Source organism: Natrix helvetica (assembly GCF_964273705.1).
Source record: "Natrix helvetica genome assembly, chromosome: 2".
Taxonomy (NCBI): domain Eukaryota; kingdom Metazoa; phylum Chordata; class Lepidosauria; order Squamata; family Natricidae; genus Natrix; species Natrix helvetica.
In genome coordinates, this window is record NC_138552.1 from 192,765,740 (window position 1) to 192,790,455 (window position 24,716).

The following is a 24,716-nucleotide window of genomic DNA, read 5'->3' on the forward strand; positions in this document are numbered from 1 at the left end:
AACATAAAATATATTTACAACCTTATGCAGTACTCTCAGAGGCAAGATCCGTTCGGTTGGACCCCCAACGTGACTTATTCTAACAAGAATATGGTTTCTCTCAACCGATAAGCCATCAATTATAAATTGCCTGCAGCAAAACAAAACTGAACTGAGAAATGACTACAAAACTCAAAATGTAACACTTGGGATCCAGATCATCCACAAAACAGCTCCCATCCTTTTGTCAATATGGGAGCGGCAAACTCAGTTTTGAGCAAGGCTCCAGCAATTGGCATTACAATTACAAAAATGGGGAATTGGCATACACCATCTTCCATTACATAATCTTCCCTTAATGCCACACAAGATGAGTTTATTAAAGGTCTACCAGGGGAGTCATTCAATTTCATTGAGAGCTGCATTAGGATTGTGTTTGACCTGAGGGGGGGCGGAGTGGGCATGGCCAGGGTGAACGTGGTCAGCTTGACATCACTCGTCAGGGGCCCATGTGTGGCTCGATCGCTCTGCCAGAGAAAACGGGCTCCTGAGCTCCATTTTCAGCTGCCCCTCTGCCAGCCTCCTGCAATCCTCTGCCACCCACAGCCCTTCCGAGCTCTGCTTTCACTGGCAGAGGCACTGTGGGCCACTCCTTCACTGTTCCAGGGCAGCCCTGCTGGCCAGATCTAAGCACCAGCGGGCTGGATACAGCCCCTGGGCCTTGAGTTTGACGCCCCTGATCTATACTGTACAGCAGTGCCCCCCCCCCCAATCTTTTGGACACTAGGGCCTGATTCCATGGAGAGAGATTTTTCTGTGGACTGGAGAGGGTGTGGTTTTGTGTAATGTCTGCATCCTGCGGATGGGGCTTCGCTTGTTTGCATGGTACGGTTTCTAGCATGCTGTGGACTGGTGCCGGTTCACGGACCTGGGGTGCGGCCCCCTCCTATATATTTGGATTATTCATCTGGTTTCTGAGCTAACACTACTAACACTACTTCTTAAGAGCATCTTATAAAACAGAAGCTAAAAATTGGAAGTGGTTGACATCTTCAATCAGAAAACAGATGGACAGATATACTAATCATTGTTAACTCCTTTAGAGACAAGTTTTAAGAAAACAAGAGTAAGCTGTAATAAAAAAAAGTCAGCACTTTTCTGCTACTGCTGCTACTATTATTACTACATTTATCCCACCTCCTATTTTTTCCAGAACAACCCTGTAAAGTGGGTTGGGCTGAAAGAGTGTGTCTCACATAAAATCACCCAGACAGCTTTCATTTCTAAGGGTGTTTTAGAGCTCATACTCTCCTGGTTTCGGGGTCAACACCTTAACCACTACTCCAAACTGGCTTCTCTAAATATGCACAGAGGACCGGGAAGAATACAGAGAACCATGTTTTGGAGTCACAACATTTTAAATGATTGTTTCTTACCGAGGAGTTTCAGAAATACTGATGACATTTTCATTCTGGGCATCTAAAAGCACTTCTGATATTTTGTATTGAGATTCTAGAAGAAGAAGTGTATTTAGATCACAGCACAGCACATTTAATAACCTGCAAGACACAATATATAGGAATGACAGTTAGACATCTTGGTCATGCAGTCATGTTAAAACCTAAACAGTAAGATTTCAGACTCAGCTTGTCCTTTATACATGAAGTAACATAATATGGGAGGCTAATATTGTTTTTTATCCCCACTTGTTGTAAAAATTAATATATTATGCATTTTGAGCTGGAAAAACATCACATGTAAGTCAACTTTGTACAAAGTCAGGCGATTCATCCACTTAGGTATTATCATCTATTCTGATGAACAGCTCTGTATCCTCCTTGTTTGGGATCCTTCTAAGATGCCAGGACTGATTTGAATACACTCCAGGCAAAAGATAACTCACATATTCTCCACACAAAGATATCAATTGATGCAATTATTTTGAACCTTTCACTTATTATTGAAACTATCCTTTGCGGGGGGGGGGGATGAGTAGCTATATAAATTTGATAAATAAATTATATAATTTCTCCAGCCCAATACTTCTCTAGCCCAATATTTCAACTACCAGAATTCTCCAACTATCCAACTGGCTAGCCGGCTAGCTCACTAACCTACCCTTTCCATCCAGGTAAGGACAACCATCATCTGCTTACTCCTTTTGTAGGGAGTCCTGGCTTACGAACAAACCCATGACTCCAACCACAGCACCCGAAAATGAGCTCGCCCCTATGACAACTATATGAACTCAATACATTCAAGGTCAGACCTGCTGCTACTGCGAGAGTCCCCCCTCTCGCAGGTATGGCCCCCAGCCCTTTCAAGGGCCCACCTTGATGACGGGTTTATTAACCCAGAGAGGTGGAGGAAGCGGAAACTAAGGGGGTTTTTAATCAATTGTTTTTTAACTGTTTTAAGGGGTTCCAGGGAAGGAGGGAGGGTGAATCAGGCCAGGAGTGAAAGTAGAGCCAGGCGAATAGGTGTGGTCGGAAGGGGAGGGAGCGGAGTGGGGGAGGAGAGGGAAAATAACATTCCAGCACAGGGCTCTGTCATACCAACGGTCATGGCGAGGGGTGGGTGCGAGGACAGACTAAGAACTTGCAGTCGGTTGGGAGACCGTGGTTGTTGGTCACACCCGGTCGCTTGTACCAACCCCCGCACTCTAGGTGGCCAGGATCTACAGAGCCAGGGCCTGAGGCTGATGTTATGCAATGCGAGGTCCGTTGTCAACAAGGCCCCCCTCATTAATGATCTGATTTTGGAGGGGGAGCCGGACCTCGCAGGAATAACAGAGACCTGGTTGGGCCACGAGGGAGTTGTACCCCTCGTGGAAATGTGCCCACCAGGCTATTGAGCATTCCACCAGCCACGGGCCCAGGGTAGGGGCGGCGGGGTAGCAGTGATTATCCGGGAAGATCTGGAGCCGAGAGAGTTCACTGTGCCACAGATATCCGGGTGTGAGTCTCTTGTCGTGAGATGGGGTCCAGGGAGACAGTTGGGCCTGCTGATTGTTTACCTGGCTCCTCGCTATACGCGGCCCTGTCTGAACTCCTCGAGCTGATCGCAGCGATGGCGGTTGAGACCCCCAAACTTTTAGTTATGGGGGACTTCAACCTGCCATCGATGGGAGAAGCATCCGAGGTGGTTCGGGAGTTCATGGCTTCCATGACAGCCATGGACCTGACTCAATTAATTCAGGGCCCCACGCACGAGGGAGGCCACCCGCTGGATCTTGTTTTTGTCTCTGGCCAGTGGATGAGTGATCTGGGAATAGGGGACTTAGCTATTATTCCCCTGTCATGGTTAGACCACTCACTTCTCCGACTTGACTTCCCTGGTGCTACCCCCCGCTGCGGGGAGGTGGAACCGGAATGTCCTAGATGGTTCCGCCCCAGGCGCCTGATGGAACCGGATAGGTTCCAGACGGAGCTTGGGCCACCTCCTGTAGACCTGACCCGCCCCCAGATAGAGGACCTGGTGGCCGCATGGAATAGTGCGGCCGCCGGGGCCTTAGACCGGGTGGCACCCTTGCGGCCTCTCCTGCGGCAACGAACCACCCTGGTCCCTTGGTTTACCGAGGAGCTAAGGGTGATGAAACGCCACAAGAGACGCCTAGAGAGCCGATGGAGATCCTCACGTTCCGAACTTGACCGAACACAGGTACGAACCTATTTAAGGACATACTTTGTGGCATTAAGAGCGGCCAAACGTCGACATTGTGCCACTCTTATTGCGTCCGCAGATAACCGCCCTGCCGCCCTGTTTCAGGTGACCCGCTCCCTTCTGTCGCAGAGGCCGCGGGAAGCCCCTTTACAGGGCAGGGCAGAGGAATTTGGGAAATATCTGCAGGATAAAATCGCTCAAATCCGGAGGGAATGGGTCCCTCTCAGTGGGCTAGGAGGGACGCCCGAGGCGAGTCTTGAGAGACCATTCTGGGAGGAGTTTGACTCGGTTGCCATCGAGGATTTGGACAGGTTGCGCGGGCGACTACGAGCTACCACATGTTCATTGGACCCGTGTCCCTCCTGGCTTGTACTGGCATCCTGGGAGGTTACACGAGACTGGCTCTTGGGACTAGTGAACGTTTCATTGGGCGAGGGGTCCTTACCAGCCGCCTTGAAAGAGGCGGTTGTGAGACCCTTACTCAAGAAGCCTTCCCTGGACCCAACGGAGCTAGCCAATTACCGTCCTGTCTCCAACCTTCCCTTTTTAGCGAAGGTTGTAGAGTGTGGTGGCCCAACAGTTCCCACGTCACCTGGAGGAAAATGATTATCTAGACCCGCGCCAGTCCGGCTTCCGACCCGGGCACAGCACAGAGACGGCCTTGGTCGCGTTGGTAGATGATCTCTGGAGGGCCAGGGATAGGGGTTGTTCCTCTATCCTGGTCCTATTAGATCTCTTAGCGGCTTTTGATACCATCGACCATGGTATCCTACTGCACCGGCTGGAGGGGCTGGGGGTAAGGGGCACCGTTTTACAATGGTTCTGCTCCTACCTCTCCGACCGGACGCAACGCGTGTTGGCAGAGGAGCAGAGGTCGACCCTGAGGCCTCTCACTTGTGGGGTGCCACAGGGGTCGGTCCTCTCGCCTCTCCTGTTCAACACATATATGAAGCCGCTGGGTGAGATTTGTGGTTTTGGGGTGGGATATCATCTGTACGCTGATGATACACAGCTGTACATCTCCACCCCGAACCACCCCAACGAGGCCGTTGAAATGATGTCCCGGTGTTTGGAAGCCGTACGGGTCTGGATGGGTGACAACAGACTTAAACTCAACCCCTCCAAGACGGAGTGGCTGTGGCTTCTGCCCCCCCCCCCCCGGTTCAACCAGCTGATTCCATCCCTGGCCATTGGAGGCAAACAACTGGCCCCCATGGAGCGGGCGCGCAATTTGGGCATCCTCCTGGATGCCCGGCTGTCCATGGATGACCATGTGGCAGCCGTGGCGAGGGGGGCGTTTCACCAGGTTCGCCTGGTGCGCCAAATGCGCCCCCTATTGGACCGGGATGCCCTTCGCGCAGTCACTCATGCGCTGGTGACATCCCGCCTAGACTACTGTAACGCTCTCTACATGGGGCTTCCCTTGAGATGCACCCGAAGTCTACAGCTGGTCCAGAATGCGGCCGCGCGGGTGATTATGGGGAGTACCAGATACTCCCATATAACACCTCTCCTGCGCGAGCTGCACTGGCTCCCTGTGGTCTATCGGGTGCGTTTCAAGGTATTGATTACCATCTTCAAAGCACTCCATGACAGAGGACTTAGTTACCTGTGGGATCGCATCCTGTCCCATACATCCCTACGACCAATTCGCTCTCACAGAGAGGGACTTCTCCGGGTGCCGTCCACGGGCAGTGCCAAAGGGCGGCGCCCAGGAGCAGGGCCTTCTCTGTGATGGGCCCAGCCCTCTGGAATGACCTCCCCCCCGACATTAGGATTACCACCGACCTCCGCTCCTTCCGTTCAAAACTCAAGACCCACCTTTTTCAACTAGCTGGCCTGGCTCACCCATAGTTCCATCTTAATCCTCCTGGCAATTTTTTAAACTCGTAATTTTATATTGGGGTATTTTAACTCTTAATTTTATTATTACTATTTCTGTGTACTGTAATGATTGTTGTGTGTTTTTATACCTCCTCCGTGAAATGTGAAATATTTAATTGTATAATATGTGCTTTTTATTTATTGTACACCGCCCCGAGTCCCTTCGTGGAGAGGGAGCGGCTAACAAATCTAATAAATCTAAAATCTAAATCTATCCATGGTGATGTCCACACATTTTAAGTTGCCAAGGTTGAGAGACATTGCTCTAGCCACTCCATCTGTTTTTCACCAAAGGAGAAAGAAAAACCTATTTTTCCAATAAAATAGATTAAAATAAATTACATTATCTAAGCACCCCCAGTATTTATTTATGTTACATTCATATCCCACTGAAATCCAGTTAAGGAATCTCAGTGGTTTACAGATATAGATATTAAAATGTTGATTGTAAAAATTAGATTTCAAAATAAATAAATAAACAAACAGGAAAGAAACAATAAATTGCACCAGTCCCCAAATTCTTTATGAAAGAGCTTTGTTCTAATCCTGTGTTTCTCAAACTTGGCAACTTAAAATGTGTGTACTTCAATCACCAGAATTCAGCAGCAGCTCCAGCATAACTGTGGTGGAGCAGTGTTTAGAATGCAGTACTGCAGTTCAGTAGTTCAGCAGTTCGAGTCTCACCAGCTCAAGTTTCCATCCTTCTGAGGTTGGTAAAATGAGGTTCCAGAATGTTGGGGACAATATGCTGACCACACTTAGAGAGGGATATAAAGGACTATAACGTGGTATATAAGTCTAAATGCTATTGCTATAACCAAAGTCATGATGTAAAACAAGGTGTCATCACCCTACTAGTAATATTAAAAATCATTGAATTACCTGCCCTAGCAGCTTCACATAAATATTAAAAAATAGGGGAAGAAAACTGATCCCTATGACATTTCAGCAGTATTTGATTATTTAAAAAAAAACAATGCATTGAATTATATTGCTTTGTGGTGCTTTGTCTCAAGCAGACTGTCAAGTGGACCAATTTTAGTTTTTACTACCACAAAATGAGAGCTCTTCCCATCATTTTTCAAGCCTCATTCCTTTATGTATTGAAAAAGAAATTCATCAGAATTAAAGCAGTACACATGCAGAATAGAAAACTGTAAAAAGAATAAATTTCTACCTGCAGGTAGAAAGCTTTTAATTAGAAATGCAGCTGAGCTGAGTAACTTTAGCCAACTCCATGTGGCTACAGAAATCTGGTGCTACTACAATTCTGTTTTTTAAATCAATCAAAAACAGATGACAAAAAAAATGTACACCATTAGTCTGAACCAATTTTTAAGTATGTTACCTATATTCTTTGAGAAAAATGGATGAAGAAAGGGAAGGAATTCTGATTATTTTATAGAACAAAAACTCACAGGGAAGCAAACTTTATTTTTTTTAATTCAAAAAAATCACTTTCAGGTCTATCACAGAGCTTGGTCTTAGTGTTGCTATTTTTCGAAGAACCTATTTTCATGGGCAAGTGGGAATAATAGCAATAGACTATTTTTCCTCTCATTTGTTTGCTGCTAAAAATGGCAAAAGTTTGAAAATGCTACCTAGAAAATTGCATGGACATGCCCAAGTAACCTGCAAGGAGTCAAGTGTGACTTTGAGAGCTTATATATCTACGTTTGTGTGTAAATAATAGCACAAAGCTACTACAGGCAATACAAAAATAATAATATTTTGTCCTAAAAACATATTCATATGTTTTATTCATAAAAATTATTTTCCATAAACTTCAGAAAAATCATTCATTTGTTGATATATCTCAAGGAATGATACTGTAAGATTAATAAAGTAAATATTTAGGTATTCAATGTGTATGTAAATATTTATGCAACAATAGGTTTATGACTTATGATCATGTCATTTTATAATGTTTCAACTCTGAAAAGCGAAGTATGAATTATTTACAACTAATCAGTTGGGGGGGAGGGGAAAAGTGCTATGGTGTACTCTTAAATCAGTGCAAACTGTAAAAAAAAAACATCAATGGCTTTTCACAGCCATAAAGTCTTTGACAGTTTAATCGATTGCATCAAAAATAAAACATAAATATCGGCATTAGGCTGAGAGTTCACCCACCCACAAGAATAACGTGGAGCACGGGTTAGATAGTTTTCTTCAATGGTTTGTGCTCTTTTGACATTCCATAAAGCAATTAAAACAGCATTAGTCCACCATGCTTTTAATAGTTTATGGGTGCTCATTGGGGTGGGTGTGTTAATAATTTTAATATGTTGGTTTAAATAATATTGAATAACAAGTTCTTTGACTGGAGCAGGTTACAAAAATTGTAGGCAAATTAAACCACATGTATAATTTAAATCCAAAGAAAATTGTTGATAACCATTTCTAAATATTATATTGTTCTAAATAAGTTTTCATTAAATTCTCTTAATTTTGGTTTTAAATGTTAAAAACTCCGGACTATCTTAAACTGTGAGTAACAGGTGCTTTATTTCATTCTTGGTTTCTTGCATTCAGAGGCATATCTCCCCCCTCCCCAACTAAATGCTGTTTAGAGAAAAATCAAACGAGAAACTAATAGAATGTTATTCATTAAAGTCCGGCATGTTGCATGATTAGTATATTGTCAATAAAAGTGATAACATATCAATTTTCTAGGATATTGTACATGCTTTCCAGAACTATTAGAAAAGATGTTCTATAAAATATATTTAAAAGTTAACTTAAATGTGGAAAAAAGAATAAATCACATTTGCTTTGTTTTAAATAAAAACTGGAGCGACTGCAGTAGAATTTCCAACAAACATAAAACAAAAATAGAGGTAATAATATGGCTGATTATTAAAGCCACACAGTGGTTCAGTTTCAATTCCAAAAATATGTTTTCGAGCTCATGGGAGCACAAACAGAGTACCGTCTGCAACTCCTTACAGCAACTCTCCATACTGTGTGCTCTCCTAAGAGAGGCAATGAAGACCAACAATAAAATATCTGATATAGGAAATGAACTAAAACAACTATATTAATAACTAGTCTTGACAGGTTGCAAGATTACTAGAAGAGAATAATGGTTTTAATCCAGATAATGCATCTTCAAAACAGAGAATCCAATTTAAAATCCTTATGCACTGAGAAAGCCTTGTGGCACTTCAGGTACAAATCAAAAGCTAAAATTAACTTGGGGCTTATCATTATGCTCAGAAAGGACATGCATATATAACTGAATGACAATTACTTTAGCACATTTACTTGAGAACATGCTGAATTACTTACTTTGGGGAAATGCTGCACATTCTCAAGAGTGTTAATGAACTGCTGTCAGAGAGACTGGGAAACTGCTGATTTCTCAACTGAAATCTATGGAGAAATCTTTTTTTTTTTAAGACTCCCCAGCAATCTTATCGAACAGGCATCTACAACTGCTGCAAATTCTCCCAAGCACAGCTATCCCTCAAAATGGTAGCTTTGGGGAAAGGATAAGCAGTTTGAAAGAAGAAATGCATATTCCCATGTTCATTCATAATACTGCAGATAAAGATTTTGTGAAACAAACGCACTACATCCGGGGTGTCAAACACAATTTCATTAAGGGCTACATCAGGGTGGTGTTTGACCTTGTGGGGCTGTGTAGCCAGCTCAACATCACTCATGTCGGGCCCCCGAGATCCGTTTTTGGCTGCAACAGCTTCCTGCAACCCTCTGCCAGTGAAAACAGAATCCGGGAGGGCTGCACACAGCCCTCCCGAGCTCTATTTTCGCTGACAGACACTGTGGGCCGGTCCTTCACTGTTTCCAGGGTGGCCCCATAGGCCAGATCTAAGCACCCTGTGGGCTGGGTTTGGCCACCAAGCCTTGAGTTTGACACCCCTGCACTAGACAATTGCAGTGACTAAGCAGCATTGCCAGGTATCTGAACTCATGTCTCCTGTGACTAAGCAGCATTGCCAGGTATCTGAACTCATGCCTCCTGTGTTCTTCTAAGAACAGAACATGACACATTGTTCACTTAAGTGTAGCCAACTCTAGGCAGAAAATGGACATCTTATGCATCAGTAAGATTTAGAAATCATCATGCCTATTAGAGAAAACATCTGGCCTACACAACATTGACATCAGCTGCAAGAGGCTGAGGTGCATGTTGTGATCTTCTATTTTCCAAGCGTAGGGCATGAAATGTATGTTATGTTAAATTAGTACATACGGATTTGAGAAATACACCCAAGGACAATACCTACAAAATGGAAACTTGTAATTAAAATGAAAAATAAAGCCGTCACACAAGGTTCCATTCTCAGATCATAATTCTGCAAAAGTCTTAGAAGAATCTGGTTCCGATAAGAGATCCCTCCAAAACTGGAAAACTTGCTGTCTGTGTATTTCTAGCTAATCAAATACTGAATATAATAGTTATATGCACATTATATACCAATGTGAGATATTTTACTTGTCTCCATATTCCTTCTCACTTTGCCTGGATTTTTAAGAACTCGTTTTAATTGGCACTGGCAATATGAAGTAACAAGAAGGAGAAAAAGTTATACATTTTACCTTGTTAAATAAATCAGACAAAAAAGCACCTTACCTCAGTCCAAAGATATGAGACTGCTCATAGTTGAATAATGAATGGATTTTAGCTTCAGTGTTAACAACTATAAGCCTGTCAATTATATCCTGAAATATAAAAACTGGTTTTACCAACTTTTGATCATCATTGCTACAGTTGCTGTTAGTCTTTAAAAGCTATGTTTAAATTATTTATTTATTATTATTTATTATTTATTAATTCAATTTATAGGCCGCACCCTCTCCACCAAGGGACTCGGGGCGGTGTACAACTCAATATACAAATAAATGACAATTAAAGACAAGGAGGAGGTAATCAAAACATTGTACAATTCATAAATAAATAAATAATCATAAGTTAAAAACAACACAATAAAATTTAAAATGATTAAAATACCCAAAAAATCAGTTAATTTAAATTTAAAATTGTCCAGGAGGGATTAGAAAATGTAGTTGTAATTTAAGCCAGGCCAGCTAGTTGGAACAGGTGGGTCTTAAGTTTCGTGCGGAAGGAGCGGAGATCGATAGTTGTCCTAATGTTGGGGGGGAGGTCATTCCAGAGGGCTGGGCCCATCACAGAGAAGGCCCTTCCCCTCGGCGGCGCCCTCTGGCATTGCTTAGTGGACGGCACCTGGAGGAGTCCCTCTCTGTGAGAGCGAATTGGTCGCAGGGATATATGGGGCAGGATACGATCCCGCAAATTATATGAATACTTGATGAAAATACCTTTAGATCTTCTAGGCTTTAAATACTGAGCTCCTTAGTAACCTTATCTTTATACAAAGACATATCTATAGGGAATGGTCAAAAAGGCAAGATGGTAGCTGGGACTGTGTGACTGAAACCCCATCCTTTTCTTATAGGTCACATGATGATGTATATAACAAAGGGACAAATTTCTATAATGTGGTCATTAACCCAATACCATACTGATTTTTTTGACAGATAGACATATATAGATAACAGATAGATGGACAGATGGGTGGGTGGGTGGATAGGTAGACAAACAGACAGACATATATAGATGACAGACAGACAGATAGACAGACATAGACGACAGATAGATAGATACATGGAGGGAAGTATGCAGTGGAGTACCCCACGGCTCTATTTTAGGCCCAGTACTCGTCAATATCTTCATCAATGATTTGGATGAGGGAATAAATGGGGAACTCATCAAATTTGCAGATGACACCAAGTTGGCAGGAATAGGCAACACTCCAGAAGATAGGCTTAAGATACAGAAGGATCTTGACAAACCTGAACATTGGGCATTATCTAATAAAATCAAATTCATTGGTGAAAAGAGTAAGGTTCTACATTTAGGCGAGAAAAATAAAATGCACAGGTACAGTATAGGTGGTACCTTGCTCAACAGTAATAACTGTGAAAGGGATCTTGGAGTCCTAGTGGACAATCATTTAAATATGAGCCAGCAGTGTGCAGCAGCTCCCAAAAAAGCCAGCACAGTTCTAGGCTGCATAAATAGAGGGATAGAATCAAGATCACGTGAAGTGTTAATACCACTTTATAATGCCTTGGTAAGGCCACACTTGGAATACTGCATTCAGTTCTGGTCGCCACGATGTAGAAAAGATGTAGAGACTCTGGAGAGAGTGCAGAAAAGAGCAACAAAGATGATTAGGGGATTGGAGACTAAAACATATGAAGAACGGTTGCAGGAACTGGGTATGTTTAGTTCAAGAGAAAGAAGGACTAGGGAAGACATTATAGCAGTGTTCCAATATTTCAGGGGTTGCCACAAAGAAGAGGGAGTCAAACTATTCTCCAAGGCACCTGAGGGTAGAACAAGAAGTAATGGGTGGAAACTAATCAAGGAGAGAAGCAACTTAGAACTGAGGAGAAATTTCCTGACAGTTAGAACAATTAATCAGTGGAACATCTTGCCTCCAGAAGTTGTGAATGCCCCAACACTGGAAGTCTTTAAGAAGATGTTGGATAGCCATCTCTCTGAAACGGTATAGGGTTTCCTGCCTAGGCAGGGGGTTGGACTAGAAGACCTCCAAGGTCCCTTCCAACTCTACTAGTGTATTGTAGTGTATTGTAGATAGATAGACAGACAGACAGACAGACATGCGCACACACATGCACACACATAGTCCATTTTGATTTTAGGTCTAGAAATGAAGCTGCTTTTTTAAAAAGAAAAATCCGAAAGATCTTTCTAGCTGAGTTATCTATGAGCAAAGCAGAAGTTTCAAGCAGAATCACTTCCTTACACTTCAAACAGTAAGGTAAAATCACAATTTGTCTTCCAATGAAAAGAAGCCAAGGATTTCTAACTCTTAGCTGGAAACTAGTTATAAAGTGTATTTATTTAGTTATGCAGGCTTTCTCATATATATGATTTATATTATATAAATAACCTTCTTACCATAATCATACCTACCATTTAGGTGGTATATTTGTACAAAGACAAAAGAAAATAGCTTTTGCAAATTAAACTTTTGCTATGATTCTGGGAAAAAGCATAAGTATAATCTGCACACAAACTGCCCTCATGCTGCGGGTAATAAAACTACCAAAAACATATTAAAAGATTTATCGCCAATGAAGTAGAAAATCAAAACATCACATTTTTATCATTCCTTGCAAAACAATCATTCCACATATCTTTTAAAGATGATAAGAAAAAAAAACTACTTACAACAACATTTGTAGGAACTTCACGAAGAGAATACTCTGCTTTATTAGGTATCTCTTGATCACCTATCAGTTCATAAACAGCAGGGCAGGACAGCAAATTTATCAGAGCTAGGAAAAACTAAGGAGGATAGTGGTACAGTTGACAAGACAATAGGAATGGTGATTCATTTAAAGCCTTTTACACAAGCATTACCATTTATTTTGGGAAAATGTATAAAATATCCAAAATTTTATCACACCACTTTTGGCTTCAATCAAAGCTTTCAAGACACACACAGCAAAAAAAAAAAAAAAAAGAGAGAGAGAAAAGAGCAAGACTGACAATGGGTAATTATTTATTAATGAATTATTCGCAGGGGGCCTTCCATGGATTATAGAGTAGGAGGAATCAAATTCAATACCAATCAGGCAACAAGAACTCTTAACTTCCTGAAATCAAAACTACTGTATTTTTCGGAGTATAAGACGCAGCAAGGTTTTGAAGAGGATTTTTTTTTTTTAAAAAAAGGTTTTGCACTCTGCAAACCTCCCAAAACCTCCCTGTTTTCTTTTTCAAAAAAAGGGCACAAATAGCCCTTAGGAGGCTTGTGACTGCTCCTGGGGGCTGGGGGAGCAAAATTGAGGGGAAAAATGACCCGTTTTTCGCTCATTTCTGCCCTCCTCAGCCCCCAGGAGCACTCTGAAAGCCTCCTACAAGCTATGTACGCCCATTTTGGTGAAAGGGGTGGAGTTTCGGGAGGCAAAAAATGCTGTATTCAGTGTATAAGATGCACCCAGATTTTCAACCTCTTTTTTTGAGGGAAAAAGGTGCGTCTTATACTCTGAAAAATACGGTAATTCTTAGAATTAAAACAGATTTTTAAAAAGCTGGTCACTTTATATAAGGGACATACAACATATATGAAGATATAACAGCTCCCCCCCCTCCCAAAGAATAAAAATATGGTTATAATATATTTTAAAGACCTGGGTAAGAAATCACATTCCTTAATTGTAATGACAAGACCTGTCACGGCTTCATCAGCAAGCCATTCTATATTCTAGGCCTGCTATAGAAAAAAAACTAGATTAGCTGTTGAGTTAGCAGAATTAGCTGTTGAGTATGGCAGTGGACCTGCAAAAAATACTCTCTTGAAAAAAAAACCTCTAGCAAAGATGGAAGGCTGCATGGTCTAGGCCACGGGTGGAGAACCTTGGTCCTTTTATGACTTGTGGAGCCATGCTGGCTCAGGAATTCTGGGAATTGAAGTCCACAAGTCATAAAAAGGCCAAGGTTCCTCATCGCTAGGCAGTCCTGTAAGTAATCTGGGTCCAAGCCATATAAGATTTTCGTGAGCTTGAAAAACAAAGAATAACGCACTCTCCTGTTTCCATACAGGGATTATGAAACCAGTCCTGGACGTATAACACAATCCTGCTGCCCTATTCCATACTATTTCCCCTCAGACATTTTTTTTGGGGGGGGGTGTCTTTTAACCTTCCCTAACATTGGGAGGTTATGTTGTAAATTGGAATTTGCTGTTTGTGAAACTGGACAATTATTATGTTTTAATTGTTGGCTTTAACTTTGTATGCTGCCCGGAATCACTTCTGGGAGCAGGAGGCCTCATAAATTGTTTAAAATACAGACAGAGAAATAAATCTTCCAGGCATACATTACCAGTGTATGTAACACCAAGTGTAGGATTCATCACACCCACAAATAGATGCGACTGTAATAAATGCTCTCCTTACCACCATGTGCCAATCTAATATCAAGATTGGTTCCAGGACAACTTTAAGTTGTGAACCTGGTCAGGAGCATCTCCCAAATTCTGAAGTTTAAATGTTGATACATCCAGCTACCTCTTGTCTCAACTAAAGAGTACTAAACAGACTCTTCTATACTGGGAATAACACTGGCAAAAATTGGTAGCATATAACCCTTATTTGCTCCTTAGGTGGCACATGCCACTGAGAGGCCATGGTATTTTCCTTCCTTCCTTCCCCTCCCTCCCTCCCTCCCTCCCTCATGGACTGTTCAAAAATTCTTATAGAACAGTCTAAGGACATAATAAACTGGCCAATCTTTTTTTACTCAGCTTGCAGAACCCTTTTAAAAACAAAACACACATATTCTTATACTCAACATAGAAGCTGGCCAAATAAAAATCAGTGAAGGAAATTATTGCTGTATTGCATAAGAATAAAAAGCGAGGCTTGTAATAGAATGCAGGAAAGAACTTGATGCTTCACAAAGCAACAGCAATTTCATTTTACCGCAGGAGTAGCCATTTAATATTACTTTGCAAAATACACTCGTTTACATTCTAACAAAGAATATATTATTTGCTGAGTGATGAATATTTCTAAAAACAAAAAACAATCATGATTTTATATGGGAATCATTTTTATCTGGATAATTGTTTTTATTTGTGGTTGTTAGTAAATGCATTAGGTATTATAGCCTCTGGCTGAGATAATAAAACAGGATTGATATATACTGAAGCTAAAAATATCCTGAAGTGATTACATATAACTCTTCTTGAAACAATTTCGTTTCTACACCTTAATATGCTGTACTTTGAAAATATGAATCCTAAACTGAGTATTTTTATTTGAGTTATTTGATTTATTTAATTGTTCATTTACATAATGTATTTGAGCACCCATCTCTCAGCAGTAACTCTGGGCAACTGACAAAGATTAAAACCCCAACAGTTAAAAAGAAGTTAGCGTGTATGCTTTTCGGTTTTATGTAAAGTACTCTACTAAGATGAGGCTCATACATGGACTAGTAACTTTTGATGTCCTAGTATCAAATTAAGAAAATTAGAAATGTCAAACTACCCAAGGCTTTCCTCAAGAAAACATGAGACATAATACATTCAGACAGAACATTCACAGTAGTCTTTGTGAAGAGAAAAAAAAAATCAATTCACCTTTTGACAGCTTCGGTCAATTGGATCTACTGGCGTTGATCTGGGGTGAGTCATTCGGACATCATCTCTTCCACACTCCAGAACACCCCACAACTCAGTAATAAGGGCCTTTATAAATCCTAGGAAATAATGTTTTTTTTTCAAAAAGTCACCTATCTACTAAAGTATTACAATTGCTAAAGGGGAAAAAAATGTTCCTCTTCATTCTTGATCACTTACTGTGGTGGAGGCATGCATGACCTTTGAGGATGTACTTAGAAGATACAGGAAGAAGGGCAACAGAAGGAATGCTTGCATAATCTTGAAATGTGGCCATGGAACTTAGCAAACATCTTAAAAACAGATATTGTCAGGAATATTTGCTTCATCACATGGAGTGCTTTCCCTTATTAATGTTAATCTGTCTATCCTACTATATTCAGTAAAAATACCATCATATTTCTTTCAGAACAATATAATATGCAAAATTTGGTACTAAGTTCCTAATGTTGAGCCACGGTGGTGCAGTGGTTAGAATGCAGTATTGCAGGCTAACTCAGTGCTCATTGCCAGGAGTTTGATTCTTACCTGCTGAAGGCTGACTCAGTCTTCCATACTTCCGAGGTTATTTTTATTAATTTATCTATTTATTTATCCACAGAACTACCACTCCACATTCTAGACGATAACTTTATATACATTTCCAACAAAGTTGGTTCTTTGTTCTCTTCCATCTGAGATCAATGCACCTATTTTATGAGCCATGGTGGCACAGTGGCTAGAGTACAGTAATGCAAGCTATTTCTGCTGACTGCTGACTACCTGCAATTTGGCAGTTCGAATCTCACCAGGCTCAAGGTTGACTCGGCCTTCCATTCTTCCGAAGTGGGTAAAATGAGGATCCAAATTGTTGGGGGCAATATGCTGACTCTGTAAACCGCTTAGAGAGGGCTATAAAGCACTGTGAAGTGGTACATGTCTAAGTGCTATTGCTATTAACTGTAACAGCTGGATTTCAAGTGGATTTTATATTTCCAAACCAGGTGTCCAGTTATTATTATCTTCCCTCTTTTCTTCCTGCAAATGTTGAGACAGTCTTTAGTGCAATCAAATGTCACTTATAAATCTGATGTGACCCGTTTATATGTCTAGGCACTCTCCTTCACTGCTTTTAAAACTACAATAAGACATGATGCAAAATAATCAAAGGCTCTTTTCCTCAAATGTTCCTCTTCAATCATGATCCCTGAAGATGAGCTCTGGAGAGCCAAAATCTCACAACCATTTGTAAACCTTAACTTGGTTTAACAGAATAAATGTTATAGATTCTGAATAGCTCAGTGTCCAGACATGCATGGGGGAAAAAAGTTGTGTACCTGATTTCCATCAGTTAATATACCATTATTTAATTATAGATCTTTCCAAGACAGCTAAGTTAAAATAAATAAACATTATTATCCCATACTTTCTGTGAAAGGACAAGGGAGCATGCAGAATACTTGATAAGAATTGATTTAAAGCATCCCTGACTGAAAGTGTCTGCATGCTGCTGCTGCATCCAGACATATACAGCAAACAAAGGTCCTCTTTTAACTGTTGCCTTGCTCCTTTCCAGCATTCATTTGCTGAAAGCGGTTCACAAAAGATATTTGATAGGTTGCTAGAAGCATGGAAGACCTGTTCTGTTTGAGAACAGCTAAAGCATCTGTAGGACTAGCATGAATTCAGTATGAAGAAAGAGTACAGCACTGAGGAGAAGAATCATGCTTACTGCAAAAATTGTTGGGTGTTTGCTTTATAAAAAAAGAAGGATCATGGACAATGGGGGAAAATATTTTATAGAAGTTGAGGGCTTCTATAAAGAGGATAATCCTAGAGATCTGGTTGGCTGGACAATGTGGGGAAGCTAGGTATTTGTCAGTGGACCTGGAGTTAGTCCTATTGTTAGGCAAAATGGGCCTTTCACAAGGGCAGCAGAAGTGTATTGTTAAAGGAGATGGAATGAAAAGGTATCAGATGATAGAGGATGGGAACATTAGGTTGCAACTGGTGTGGAAGCTTCTATTTGATTTAGGTGGGATAGCAGAGAGGTTCTATCAGGGACAGGAAGAGTCAGTTTGGGCCTGGTGGGAATTGGGAAAGAGATGAACTGGGTTTGACCATGATGATATCCAAAAGGTGATATCATAAACTTGCAAGAACAGCTTAGCAAATACAGTGAAGATTCCATCACACCAATGAAGTAATCAAGCACGTTTTCTTCTTCTCCATATACAGAATAGTTTACATGACATTAACTACAGTTGGGTGCTAAAGCCTCTATTCCAGAGAATACTGAAAAGTTCCATACAGGGAACCCTGCCTTTTTTTTTTTTGGCACATTTCTGATTACATATAACCAACTTCACACATCTATGAATTATCTATGGGAATATTTTGTCTATTTCAATGCAATGCTGCCCATAATTGCAAATACAGAGAACATGATTCATGTTCTTTGGTCTCTTGAGCTGCTGAACTCCCTCTTTCCCTTCCCTCATGGTACTTTTCCTCCTCCTCTACACAAAACTAGAAATTACCCTCAGGACTAGCACAAAATCAAGGGATAATCAAATAAATAAACATAGAATATAATTATCAATGTGGGAGAGATGTTCTGATGTAGAGAGAAATCGGAGTTACATTATTGAGCTTTAATTACAATGATGTACAATAAAATGATATCAAGCAAAACAAAATTACCCGAATTTTGTAGAGCTGCAGCCCCAGGGGTAGTTGCAGCTATTTGTGAAACAATTACTCCATAGCCAAACTTTTCACATCCACTCACCTGGTGCAAACAAGAAAATATGTTAGCCCCCAAACATATCATTTTCACAAAATGAGCAGAACTTAATGGACACAATAATTAGTAATGCATTTTTGCATATACATCTCTTGTTTGTTTGGATTTGATAATCAAATGCATCATTAGATTCTAATTAGCATTATGAGACCAACAAATAGCTCTGGCAGGAAAAGGTTACAGTGCAACCCAATCAAGTTATTTATTTGAGTAAGCAAAATAATTGTTTTTATGAATTTTTGTTCCAAATGTATATTTAAGAACGATAATGCCAACCTGGAGATTCTTCATGAACCTGTTGAACATGAAGGTGACACATTCAGTGACTGTTCCTGTGTTCTGTAAAAGGAGAAGACCTTTCGGTGTGGTAGCAAAATTTAGCAAGTCATCCAACAACGTTTCTTCTAATACAATACTGAGAGAGAGAGGAAAAAAAAATCAAATACAGTTCTCTGAGTACAATAAACAGCAAAATAAACCAAACACTTCCTTCTCCCATAAAAACTGTAATAGCATTTAAAGATTTGTTTTGTTTTTCTTATACAGAGGACGTCTTTGTAACATGAAAGACATATGCTATTCTATTAACACATAATGTTTGTTATGAAAATGTTTCCCTTCCATATTGCCTCTGTTGCCCAATCCACCATCTGGTTGCAATTAATTCATGTGCAAAATCATCTGCATATCCATGTCTGTTCTACCTACACTGCAGCTGTCTCCCCTGAAGGTCCAACATTCTCTAATAGGCTTGGCTATTAACTCTGCTAAGCACATTTTTCTCCCATGCCCAGACAACAAAACTCCCCATGTCTTCAAGTCAAGACTTTTTATTTATGGTTATGAAAACATCTTTATACCTCTCTTTACTGAAAGGAATCTGAAAGCAGTTTACAAAATCCTTAATCCTAGAATTAAAATAAAAAAACACACACTCCAATCCACTAAAAGTAAACATTAGTGAGAGAAGGCCTATTTAATAATGATTTTGAAAAAAGACTCCTAGAACTCATGACTAAGGTAAAGGTAAAGGTTCTCCTCACACATATGTGCTAGTCATTCCCGACTCTAGGGGGTGGTGTTCATCTCCATTTCAAAGCCAAAGAGCCAGGGCTGTCCAAAGACATCTCCGTGGTCATGTGGCTAGCATGACTAAATGCTGAAGGCACACAGAATGCTGTTACCTTCCCACCGAAGGTGATTCCATTTTTCTACTTGCATTTTTACATGCTTTCGAACTGCTAGGTTGGCAGAAGCTGGGACAAGTAATGGGAGGTCACTCTGTTACACGGCACTAAGGATTCGAATCGCCGAACTGCCGACCTTTCTGATCAACAAGCTCACTGTCTTAGTCACTGAGCCACCTTGAAAAAAGACTCCTAGAACTCATGACAATTACAGCTCATCTACTCGATATTATATTATTCCAGAGAATTTTCCTACTTTCTTGTCCCTGGCAAGTAGAAATCTGCAAATTCAATCACAAGGAGCAGGACCTTTCTCAAAGATACTGATATTACCAGGGATTAATTGAAAAATAATGTTTGGGGCATCTGAACTGTACCCTGTACTTTTTGAGTGACAAAAAGAAAGCAGGATCTTTTAAAAAGAGCACTCATTCCTATATTCAAGAGCGGAAGCTCTTGTTTTTATGAGGATGACAAGGATGAGATTGATTTGATTCAAGAAAATATGGTTCCAGAATGTAGAACACATGATGATAAGTATAATCCAGTGTGACAAACGAACCACCCAAGTCAATTCTCAGATTGATATAATTTAGGTGAGACTGGTGTGGGCCCACAGCTACGTTCATTGCTTCAGAATAACAGCGAAGAAGAAATACTAGTGGCATTCATAGTACAGATAGTCCTCAACTCATTACCACAAATGAGGCCAACATTTCTGTTGTTAAGCAAGACATCTGTTAAGTGAGTTCTGCCCCATTTTACAATCTTTCTTGCCACAGTTGTTAAGCGAATCACCACAGTTGTTAAGTAAGTAACAAAGTTGTTAAGCGAATCTGGCTTCTCCATTGACTTTGCTTGTTAGAAGGTCAAAAGAAGTGATCCCATGACCACAGGCTATTGCAACTGTCATAAATGTGAACCAGTTCCCAAGGATCTGAATTTTGATCGCATGATCATGGGGATGCTGCCACAGCTGCAAGTGTCAAAAATAGTCACAGGTCACTATGGCCTGCACCACTCACTCCAGCATAGAGGGCATGCTGCAGACCCTGTCAGTCCAGAGTCCAGAACATGTGGAATATTGTGTCACTTGAGGTGAGATCCACCCCACCTTCTTGGCCTACCCAAAGGGCCTGGCTCTGCTTGACTCACTTGGGGCTCCGATGGGGGCATTTCACATTGGAGTTAGCTGTTGGGTTAAGAAAAACATCCCATCCACAATCCCATCCGTATACTGGTTCCTAGTTTACCCAATTCCCCACAAATTTTAATATTTTAAACATTTTAATCTTTATATTTTCTTTGTTTTTGTGGTGTGGCAAGTGGCCCAAAGTCACACAGTAGTAAGCTGCATGACATATAAATTTAATATATAAAATAAAATAAATATAAATAATAAAATAAAATTAGTTTAATAATAATAATAACAACCACCAATGATTAATTTTCTGACAATTATTACCAAAACCAAACAAAAAGACGGGACCTTGGATAAGCTTCAGACACTTAAAGTAGAAAACAAACAAATGAAATCCTAGAAAATTTTGGCTCTGCTTATTCATGTGACGTTCTTATGGTATAGTACTGCCTATTATAGTCCTCCCCACCACGGATACAAGCGCATGCTGTATCTCCACAAACTGCTTATAGCATATTGCTGGCATTTGTTTGCATTGATAAGCCAAAATCTAGAGATGTACTTTCAGCATGAACTGTGTTTTCATCATCTTTCTCTCTACCTGTTTCTATGCTGCTGCTGCTAGATTCCTCCTGCCAGCGGGCCCCCCCCAAAATTAAAGGTCCTATGGCTTCATTTGTGATTTGTTTTCATTATACGTGTTAACAGGGAAGTCTACTCTGTTTTGCTCCTAACAGAGCAAAAAGCGCATGCCAGAACAAAAGAATGTTTTATGATTCTGAATTATTGAGAGAATAATAAATCAGTCCCTGATTCGCATATAATGCTAAGCAAACAACGGATGACGAAACCTGACTTGTTTGCTTCTTATAAGGAAGAGCCATTACAAGCATACAACTCATTCCTCATAACTATGACTTATGATTAAATGTAAACACGACCAGGTAAGATTCACGTTTTTTTTTTCCTTTTTGTTATTGCAAACTACACAGAAAAGGCATGAGTTATTATGATCTAAAGAAAAACATTGATCTGCAAATAGATTTCCCAGGAAACCCAGGCAAGAGGATTGGTTTGACCTTCAATAGACAAAATTCCCCCTGCAAAGTTTTTATACTGAAAGCACGGAAGGCATTATATGGGCAACAAACCTGTTTTAAACAAGGCATTAAAAGTGCTTTTTGTAGGATTTGAAAACTAAACATGTTTTTTTAATGATTCTTTATATAACATTTTTTTTCTCAGCACCAATACTTTGTATAAGATACTAAAAAACAATATAACTGCTCTCCTATAATTTGGCAGAAATATGATGCTCACATTTCACACATAAAGCTGACAATTAAAAAAAAAATAAAAAGCTGGTTACAATTGCAATGGGAAGAATCAACCAAAGTGTAGAATACGGATCAATGCCTTGGCAAATGTCTATGGAGGTTCTCAGTCATCCAGGTCATGGCTGTCCCAAAGGTTCTATTTCAAGAGGAAATTGTACTTTCTTTGGTTTTTCTTGAAGACATTTCACTTCTCATTCAAGAAGCTTCTTGGAGTCCTCAAGGTCACCTGAATAGTGCAAATGGATGTAGAACACCCATTGTAAACACAGTCGTTTCAGCAGTTCAAAAAATGTTCCACACCTATTTGTACTATTCAGGTGACGCTGAGGCCACCGATCAACCTCCAAGGGGCCTCAACGACTTTCCAAAAGAGTCTAATGACCAATGAATACAAAGAATACAAACCCTTCCATTCCTCACCATTCAAATCAGAACTGAAGAAGCTTCTTGGATGAGAAATGAAATATCTTTAAAGAAAAACAAAGAAAGTCTAGTTGCCTCTTGGAAAAGTCCCTTCAGGACTGCCTTGGAAATGCATATATCATATACGGAATGGAATCATGAAGCATAGGCATAGACGTACATAGTAAGTGGTTTCAGTGGCTGCTAATGTCATTGTGAGAAAGTTATATAGATTTGTAGAAATATGGAGATAGACAAAGAAGGGCAGGGCTCAAACCCTGGCATCTTTCTGACCACTTTAAGTGCATCAAGTTGGGATATAACCATCATCATCATCTCCCCCTGAATTGGAATTGGAAAATCTCCATTTAGAATTTAGAATCCTTGAAAACCACTATTAACGAACAATGGCTAGCAATGCTTATAGCAATTTCTAGGGTCCTATGAATTCACATATAAAATTCATGAGTTCTGGAAAACAATTCTAGCAACCCAGCTAAAACTAAATAAATGATCATCGTCACAGCGCAAATGCTGATAATTATGTAAGCAATGCGGCATCACTCTTAAAGAAGACAAGTCAAATTTGCTCTTGTTCTTCCCTAAATAATTCAAGGTATTCACTGCATGGCTGAGTCTTCAGATTTTGCACAGCAGAATCAGAAAGTCACCAGGCAGGGTGAGGTGAAAAGGAAGAGCAGTAAAAACCAAGAGCAATGATTAGGACATTAAAAAAGGAAGGGACTAAATGCATTCTAACTGAGAGATGAAGAAAAAAGGAGTAAGAAAAAGCAAAAGTTGTAAGTGAAAAGATGTGAGGAGAGCTGAAAATCAAACTAATAGAAGCTGTACCAGCAAAATAAGAAAAGAAGAAAAATGATGGATAAGCCAAAACTGAATATGAGTAAACCAGAAATATTAGGTACGAAGACAATTAAGCAAGAGTAAGTATCTGTGACACTAAGCCTTGTACTATTACATGCAATATTTAAATATCTGCAACCATAGTAACAACAAATTACACTAAAAACTCTTTTATCAGCAATAACATCAATTTTTAAATGCTATCCCAACTACATACCAACATAAAATCACTTACCAATTCTGAGATTCTTGGTTTACTGAAGAAACACTGTCCACCCCAGCTATAGGTGTTGGAATTCTCTCTGAAAGCAAACTAGACTGTTGAATGATAAAAAAAGAGCAGAAATTTGGATCATAAGAATAAAACAAATTTAAGTACTAATGAGCAATAAAGCATGTTAAATTAAAATACGTAGAAATAATTTTTCAAACGGAAATTTTTGTACCCTTTATTCAACTGAATAAGAGTGTCATGGACGCTCAGCAGTTAAGATGCTGGGCTTGTGGGCTGGAATGCTGGCAGCCCAGGTTCGAGACTCGAGCACCATATAATGGGGTGAGCTCCTGTCCTCAGCTCCTGCCAACCTAGCAGTTCGAAAGCATTCAAATCTGAGTAGATAAATAAGTACTTTTTTGTTGGGAAGGCAACAGTGCTCCATGATGTCATGCTGGCCACATAAGTGTGGAAATGTCTTTGGACAGCACTGGTTCAATGGCCTTAAAACAAAGATGAACACTGCCCCCACAATCAGCAAATAATAGGAGAGTAAAATCCACAGGGACTTCTTTACCCTTTAAACAAAATTCAACTAAATTCTGTAATTGTGTTTAGAAAATATTGTTCTGGTTTTTATGACTTCTATAAAATAAATGGGTACTTAACAATTGAACAAAAAGTAACTTTTTAAAATCTTGTCAAAGCCACATTACTACCACAATAGCAAATTGGGCTTCTAAAACTCAATTTAATTGGGAGGAGTTGATGCCCATTATTCACAACTGTCTGTTTAATTAGAAAATATGTCTCCATGGTGACTTATGTCAATTGCATGATGATATAATTAGGCTAACAATGTAAATCTCCATGGACATTGGGTATCTTGTTTTCAAAGCAAGATGAAGCTAGATACTGTAAATTGAGGTTCATTATACAAAAATGGCTGCAAACTATATCCATTGCTGTATGCCACAATTATATAAAGTGAGTAACAATACCCTCCTTTGTTATAGGACAATCATGCCTCAAGAAAAAAGTAGTATCTATTT

At 40.1% G+C, this 24,716-nt stretch overlaps 1 protein-coding gene across 2 annotated transcripts in view; it reads right to left on the reverse strand.

Annotated features, from left to right (window-relative positions):
- TBC1D32 (TBC1 domain family member 32) overlaps positions 1-24,716 on the reverse strand; it is a 76,217-nt gene that overhangs the window by 36,931 nt on the left and 14,570 nt on the right. For both annotated transcript variants that reach the window (XM_081940260.1, XM_081940259.1), the window contains exons 8-15: positions 23,686-23,768; positions 18,796-18,934; positions 18,417-18,504; positions 15,696-15,814; positions 12,776-12,892; positions 10,127-10,215; positions 1,416-1,538; positions 22-130 (exon numbers count right to left, since the gene is read on the reverse strand). In XM_081940260.1, the coding sequence (XP_081796386.1) occupies positions 22-130; positions 1,416-1,538; positions 10,127-10,215; positions 12,776-12,892; positions 15,696-15,814; positions 18,417-18,504; positions 18,796-18,934; positions 23,686-23,768 (867 nt within the window). The remainder of the gene's footprint in view (positions 1-21; positions 131-1,415; positions 1,539-10,126; positions 10,216-12,775; positions 12,893-15,695; positions 15,815-18,416; positions 18,505-18,795; positions 18,935-23,685; positions 23,769-24,716) is intronic.